The sequence below is a fragment of the Piliocolobus tephrosceles genome, chromosome 13 (genome assembly GCF_002776525.5).
Source record: "Piliocolobus tephrosceles isolate RC106 chromosome 13, ASM277652v3, whole genome shotgun sequence".
Lineage (NCBI taxonomy): Eukaryota > Metazoa > Chordata > Mammalia > Primates > Cercopithecidae > Piliocolobus > Piliocolobus tephrosceles.
This window is the reverse complement of record NC_045446.1, coordinates 79771039-79778681: the sequence shown is the minus strand read 5'-3', so window position 1 is coordinate 79778681 and position 7643 is coordinate 79771039. Positions and strand designations below refer to the sequence as shown.

The window sequence follows — 7643 nt, the reverse complement described above, 5'->3', positions numbered from 1 at the left end:
GCACTCTTCTTTATTCTTTGTAAGATAAGATATCCACCACTTCATTTTTCTACCCCAACCTGGTTCAAATATACAAGTAAGACAAAGGATTTATAGTGTGTACAAGCTGAAAACATAATCGCTGAAAAAGAAATCAGATTTAAAAAGAACTTATATGATTTTATTTACCTGAATGCAAAAACATAAAAAGTAGATTACGTATTACGAAGGCATGGGGGAGGGTGAATGGAGAATAAATGTTAATGGGTATTGGGATACTTCTGGAAGTGATGAAAGTGTCCAGGCAGTAGAGAGTTCTGATGGCTGCACAAGTGTAATATACTAAATTCTCTGAATTAAATACATTAGAACATGACTTTCAGGGTAAGTGAATGAATCTCAACAAAACTTGTACAAGAAAAGCCATTATTGATGTTCTAGTAAAGATTTCACAATAATTTATTAATTAAAATAACTTAATTAACAAACGTGCACGTTCAAGGTGTTTATCCCATGTATAACCATCAAGTAATTACATTCCATGAAGTTACAATGAGCTCACAGGCTCTCACATATTGGTTCTCAGCACACTATTTGCATCATATATGGGGGGTCACAATAAATCATCATGAAACCAAATTTTCATGTACAACCAAAGCAAAAGAAAGGCCTCAGAGGGGAAGAGAAGGAGGAAGGAGGAAAACCATAGATAAGAGAACCTTTAGAAACGTCAAAAAAACTCACAGATCCATTATCATAATCCAGAAACACCCCAACCCGACCCAGAGGCCTTTGCACATGCTGAATTAAAGGTGGAGAGTTGGTGGAGAGACTATAGTGATTGCTCCTCTTTGAGGAAATTAACAAAAATGTTTCATCAGAATCAATAACGATATTGGTATCTGCTGTCCTGGAATCTTGACAGACTCCCAGAATCCAGGTGGAGGAGTGGGTCACATCCACTTCCCAGTACTGCCTGCCGGAGGTGAATGCTTGCGCTCCCCACACAGCAAAGCTCTCCACTCCCTGGGGATCCATGGGCGCACTGTGATGGTCATCTTCAAATATCACATGTCTCACATCCTCAGAAAGGCTTATGTAGCAAGGAGTCATTTCCGTGTTCAGAGCATTATCCACTGACAAGGAAAAAATATTATATTAGTGAGTGCTATGAGGGACAGAGGCTCTGTGACCCAATTGTTCACTTCATTTGCTTTTCTTCCAAGAAAATACAGAAAAAAGGAAGCCAAGAGAGTTCAGTGCCATGCATCCATGAAGATGAAATGTCATTACAACTCTACAGCACATACAATTATGTAACATTCCTTAAATAATAGAGAAAAAATGTGAACACATCACTGGGCAAAGTAATGATTTAATGTCTACCTCTGCACAGTTTCTTTCGGGACATATCTAAAATATTTTTTTTCTTTAATAGAAAAATCTTCTTGTCTTTAAGATCATCAACAGGTAGACATCACTTTGCCGTGATGTGAGTATTTATTGGAATGCAAGTTATGCCTGTTATAATCTCAAACCTCAAAAATTTGGTAGAAATTAACACGGGTAAAGTTTATAAGTTTCTGAAAGGAATACTCTGGCTTTACAATATCTCTTTAGCTCCTGATTCAATCTACTCTGGGTTCCTGCCCTCTGCTACCTAGACCTGCTCTCTTGAATGGAGCTAACATGCTTAGGCCATGTTCACAGATCTCTCCCCTTTCAGTTGTTACGTATCTGATGGCATTAAAATTGTCCTGATCATGGATATTTTAGTCATTTTTTTATCAAAATGCCCTGATTTTATAAATAATAAAGGTTACTTGTAGAATGCATGTAAATGCACATAGAATAGAACCAATTAAAAAACATTATGCCAAATCTAAACCTCAAAATTGAATGAAATTGAATAAACACGAAATACTGATGCCACCGTGACAACTAGTGTCCCCATAACTACATGACCTGAATACTCTTTGTCCTCTTTTTCTGCAGACAAAGTATGTACATTGCTTTATGTTTCCATCAAACTCTAAGTCAGGAAATTGAGTTTTGCTCTTTGTAGTATTACTATGCAGGTGGAGAAGATGCACATGTTTTGGAAAACTATGTATTACCTAAATGTCAAAAATTATAAAATTTAAATGGGAAAAGCCTCAACCAAGGGATCCAATAAGGAAATGATTTGAGGCTGGACTGCCAAGCAAGCTGGCCCTTACCTCTGAAGTTGCTGAGCATGTCTAGGACTCCAGTTATGCGCCACAAAGTGAGCTCCGGGTTCACTGGCTGGGGCTTTTGCATCTGTGCCAAATCAGCCCTGCAAAAAAACGATCTCAGTTATATTTCCAGGCCCAGAGCTAATTACACAGTCATACAAAGATATCATATTTTCATATAAGATGTTTCCTCAGAATTCTGCCAGTTTTGGTTAACTGCATGCACATTTTATTCCACATTCTAGGGGCCATACAAATGTTACTTTTTCTGAATTTCATTGCGTAAAAACCCAATTTCCCCAGATATGTTGTTTTCAGACATTATACAACCTCTAAAGTCATTAAAAGACATTGTGTCCCTCTGCCCATCACACCCCCTGAGGGTATGCAAAAATCCTGGAAATATTTCAGAGAGCAAAAATCTCAGACAAAAATCTTTGGGACCTCAGCCTGTAACTGTCACTAATGCTAGTCAGTGTCTAACATAGAATACGCACTGAGATAAAAAACTTTAATCTTTTGAGCAAAACAAAGGAGTCTAATTCCAGCCTGAGAACCCTGCTGCTGAGGGTCCTGAGGCAACCATTTTCCTGAGGTCTTTCCTAGAACTGGGTATATTGTGATGGAGCAGGTCCAGGTCATTGATGCTTTTAGGAACAAAACCTTCCTCCTCAGCCCACCCTGAGGGAATCTCCTCCCGCTGTCTTTTTTTTTTTTTTTTTTTTTTTTTTTTTAACCTCCCACCCCTCTACAGTAGAAGACACCTCTATGATTACTCAGAGAAATTTTGTATTAAGATCTGTGGGGTAGGGCTGGACAGGATGGATGGACTGGGAAGAACAAACTTCAGAATGGCAAATTGTTTTTACGTATATTTGAATTCATACAAATTTTAAGATGAAAACTTTCCAGACCAAAGAGAAGAAGACCTCAGGCTCTCTTTTGAAACAAAAATGGAGATAGCCACTCAGAATGATATTAGTACCTCAAAATGTATACAACCGCTTCATTCACAAGAGAATGAACTTTTCAGAAATAGCATTTTTTTAGTGTAAACTCACCTTGCCGATACATTTCTCACATCCTGCAAAAAATAAAAGATAATGTTAATTATGAGAGATTTTTCCTTCTGCATCTTTTCTCATATTCTTGTTTCTTTCTGTTTTACTGTTTTAAAAATGTGAATCTTTTTATTTCCCTCTAAGGAATCATTCTAGGCTACGTTAATAACAGAACATCAACTAAATAATGAAAAGCATCATTAGTGGGCATGAAGAAGAAAGGAGCTGAGCAAGAGATGGTGGAGTAAAGCAAAGATATCTAGGTTTCCAGTGTCATTAATTTCCTAATCTTATTTCCAAGGAAAGGTCTGACCACACATGACAACTATTAAAACAAAGCAGAACCATATGAGAAACAGAGTACACGGACATTGATGAGCAACCTTCATAAACCTCGCCCAGACAAGGGGAAAACCCTCAACGTCTTCAGCAAATCGCTGTTGTATGGGACATCAGAGAGTGAGGAGGAACTAGGGCATATAAATGGAGTATTAGTAACCTTCCCCTAGCCTCAACTTCTAATGATTTTAGATGATCTCTTTGTGTGGATATTACTCCAAATTATATTGAAGAGAATCTTGTTATATGTGATCTGCTAAAATGGTAATAATTTCCCAAAGATTACCAAAGTATCCAGTAAATAAGTGACTGGACAAATGTAATGTAATGGTGGGGGTTAGACAGCATGTGTCACTTAGCTTAGAGCAGTGACATATTCAGGTGACATTTGCATGTCCTGGCAGCAATGTCCAACAAGGATTTCCTGTCTCTGAAGATGGACCCTCCCTCCTCACCTGGAGCAGCTCCATGTCAGGCATGTGGCACATCTCCCACAGCTCTCTGTACGTGTCTTTCATCCTTTCTAAATGTTGGGTCATTCTCACTTGACTGTCTTGTAGTTGTTGGGAAAGCTCTTTTGCTTCTCTTTCCAGTGCCTGCAGATGCAGTTGCTCCTCCTCATCGAGAAATATATGCATCTTTTGATATTGAATAGTGATTATCACCTTCCTTAATGACACATAGTCCTGCGGAGATGTTTGGATTAAAGAATTACATGTTCTCACTCTCAGTAGAAAACTTCATATAATTATATGCTGGGTGTAATCAAGCAATTTGTAAACTTTCTGCCTCACTCTTGCAAAGAGACTTGAATATTTGGTGTTTTTTTTCTGTCCATCTTTTTCAATATTCTCATTCTCTCTCCCTTTTTAAATCAAAACCTATATAAAGATTTCTGGTTTCTGTCACTGTGATGCTTCTTTACAGTTCTTACTGAGTCAATTATTTCCTCTATTTTTTTCTCTTTTAGGATTTTTCCGTATCTGATTTGCCTAAATGTTAAAGAACATTTAGCCATACAACATATTATGCTTTTTTTTCTTTTTTGCTTTTACTATAGTTTTACTCTATATACTCTTCTACTTCTGTCCTCTTCCTCACACCCAGTCTTAGTGAAATGTTGTCTCATCTCCAGTGTCTGAAAAGGTTTATACCAACCTTCAAATTTGACTAGAATGCATACCATGTTATTTATCCCATATACTAGAAATAATTTGGCTAGCTTGTGTGGGCTGCTCTCTTTGCGATTCCTATTATATCAATTGAAATCACTACATTTTCTTGGGATGAAATCACTATCTTTTAACTGGTAGTTTGAATTTAGCTAAAAAGTATAAGCCAACATTGTGTTTATTTGCATGAAAATAAAGGAAATACTTTCATTCTTACCACTAACGAATGAAATTTGCTGGTTTCCTGATTTAGATTACTTTGTGTCTCTTTATTGATTTTCCATACATAGTCCATTTCCTTTATAAGTTTCTCCTGCAAAAGAAGCAAGAAGCTTAGTAATAATGAAGACAGTATACTAGATTTCATTCCCTTATCAATTACATAAAAAGGCTGTAATTGAAAGAAACATAAATTCAAGTTAGAGTGGAGTGGTCAGATTTTACCATGTTAAACAAATTTGGTTCTAATAATTTGGATGTGAAAAGTCATAGAAATATAATAGAGAGTTTTAAGGGACCCTTCAGATAATATCATCAATTTTCTGAGAAACTGGCTTTATATAACATGACTTTGAAAAGTGTTCTTGGTGCTAGTCACCTGTTCCACAGCTCCATTCTATACGTTCGAACAATGTTTTTAAGGAAACCTCCTTTAGTGAAGTCTCAACACAGCTATGATTAGAGTGCCAAATTAGTCAGCAACATTGAAAGGACACATTTATGTGTTACGATTGACATGGAATAATCACCACCTCCACCATCTGCATTCTCATCACTATCATTGTCACAGGCCCTCATCATTCTTATTTGGGACTCTATACGTATCAAACTGCCTTAGAGGCATCACATACCCTGCATTCCTCAGCAGCCCATCCTATTGGACTGTGGCTGTGAGCCATGTGCTCTGGTGACTCAGAGCAGGGCCCACAGAGCAATTGCTTGTCAACCTGGCAGAAGAGCTCCTTAGTCTCCTCATGGTGTGAGTTGTTGATGTTCTGAGGTCTGGTCTGTCTGGCTAGGGAAGCCAGCTTTTTCAGTGTAACATTGGTGTTGAAGTCGGGCTTCGCTGAGATTTCTCTGCACTCAGGGCAGCGCATTGGTGCTCTGCCTTCTTCCCAAGAGAGGCAGAGGCAGGGCCTGCAAAAGCTATGCCCACAGTCAATGGTGACCGGGTCTATGAAGAAGTTCATGCAAATGGAGCAAATGAGCTCATTCTGGAAGGCTTGCAGGGTGTCTGAATCCATATCTCTGAAAATTTAAAAAAAGGTGAGAATTTCTTTTTCTTATTTTTATTTGCCCAATGGAAAGGGAAAAAAGGCCAGTGGATTTTTTTCCTTGTCTACTTGAGGTCTGTCCAATATGTCTAATAAGTTAGCTCCAGTACAAACTGAGACATAGTAAATGCAAACAGGCCGCATTTATAAAGTTTTCCCTCAATAGCCATTGAAGATTGGGTCCAGGACTCCCTGATATACCAAGATCCTAAGATGTTCCAGGTTCTTATTAATAAATGATGTGGGATTTGTATGTAAACTAAACCTATCCTCCTGAATACTTTATGTCTAGATTACTTTGAATGCCTAATACAATGGAAATGCTGTATAACTACTTGTAATGCCATACTGTTTAGGAACAGCAAGAAGATTGTTAAAAATATGTACATGTTTGGCAGAGCGCGGTTGCTCATCCCTGTAATCCCAAGATGGAAAGATCATAAGGTCAGGAGACCGAGATCATCCTGGCTAACATGGTGATACCCCGTTTCTACTAAAAATGCAAGAAATTAACCAGGCTTGGTGGCACGTGCCTGTAGTCCCAGCTATTCAGGAGGCTGACGCAGGAAAATTGCCTGAACCCAGGAGGTAGAGGTCGTAGTGAGTGGAGATGATGCCACTTCACTCCAGCATGGGTAATAGAATGAGACTCTGTCTCAAACAAACAAACAAAAAACAAAAAACAAAAAAAAACAAACAAAAAAGGATATGTTGTTATTCAGTACAGCTGCTTTTTTCTTCCTGTAAATATTTTTTTCTGAGATTAGTTGAATCCACGGGTATGAAACTTATGGATATGAACAACCACTGTGATTCAAATGAGAAAATGAGATGAGAGCCCTCATGGTATTTTTGTTAAACAAGCCATGCTCTCAATCATTCCCAGTTACTTAGCAAGCTTAAAGACTGGGTAGAGGGTAAAAGCTGAGATGATTTCTCAGTCACTTATATAAGCTGATTCTTATATCTTAATCTCATTCTTAAAAACATTCTTAATCTCGTTCTGTCTCTGTCATTCTCTCTCAAAGATTCCATGATGATAATATATGAAAGACACTTAGTATCTATGCTATTATTTTATACTCCATGCCTCCAAACTCACCTATGAAGTTTGCTCACACAATTATAAATGAAGTAGGTTTTATCAAGATTGATTAATCAGAGTGGACTATCAACTCCTAAAATTATCAATCATTAAATTTGTCCTTTTAACTTTAATATCAAAACTCATCCTTTCAAAACATTAATTATAAATAATATCTATTATTTTTAATTTAGAAAATTTTTCCCATAGTCAATTCAGATGATTAGAGAGAACATTGTCACATTCTGAAATAATGAATATTTAAACTATAATAATTTATAAGAGTTAATCCACAATTAATTATCTTCTAAAATAACAATAAAAGTGAAGACAAGTATTAGGTTTTCCACTCTACACTAGAAAATCTGGAAATGCAGTTAATGGAAGCATGGCTACCAATTCATCTCTCCTCTTAGTGACTTGGGAGTTGCAGCCTCTTGGAAGCCTTTGTCAGAGCGTTACATCTATTTTCTTCCTTCCTTCCTTCCTTCCTTCCTTCCTTCCTTCCTTCCTTCCTT

General features: G+C 37.4%; 1 protein-coding gene across 1 annotated transcript; it reads right to left on the bottom strand.

Annotated features, from left to right (window-relative positions):
* Nucleotides 1-443: 443 nt before the first annotated feature.
* Nucleotides 444-6011, bottom strand: LOC111540749 (tripartite motif-containing protein 64). The gene is made up of 6 exons (XM_023209215.1): nucleotides 5619-6011; nucleotides 4985-5080; nucleotides 4051-4281; nucleotides 3257-3279; nucleotides 2199-2296; nucleotides 444-1115 (listed from the first exon to the last, which is right to left on the bottom strand). Exons 1-6 carry the CDS (start codon nucleotides 6009-6011, stop codon nucleotides 622-624), a joined length of 1335 nt encoding a protein of 444 aa, XP_023064983.1. The 3' UTR covers nucleotides 444-621.
* Nucleotides 6012-7643: the final 1632 nt, after the last annotated feature.

What these genes read in the sequence shown, in the direction of transcription:
- LOC111540749 (XM_023209215.1), bottom strand. Translation starts at nt 6,011, where the DNA reads ATGGATTCAGACACCCTGCAAGCCTTCCAGAATGAGCTCATTTGCTCC. An exon ending in CTGACATGGAGCTGCTCCAG is followed by an intron (nt 3,280 to 4,050) that starts GTGAGGAGGGAG and finishes TATTTTTTGCAG; the next exon opens with GATGTGAGAAATGTATCGGC. An exon ending in CATGCTCAGCAACTTCAGAG is followed by an intron (nt 1,116 to 2,198) that starts GTAAGGGCCAGC and finishes TTTCCTTGTCAG; the next exon opens with TGGATAATGCTCTGAACACG.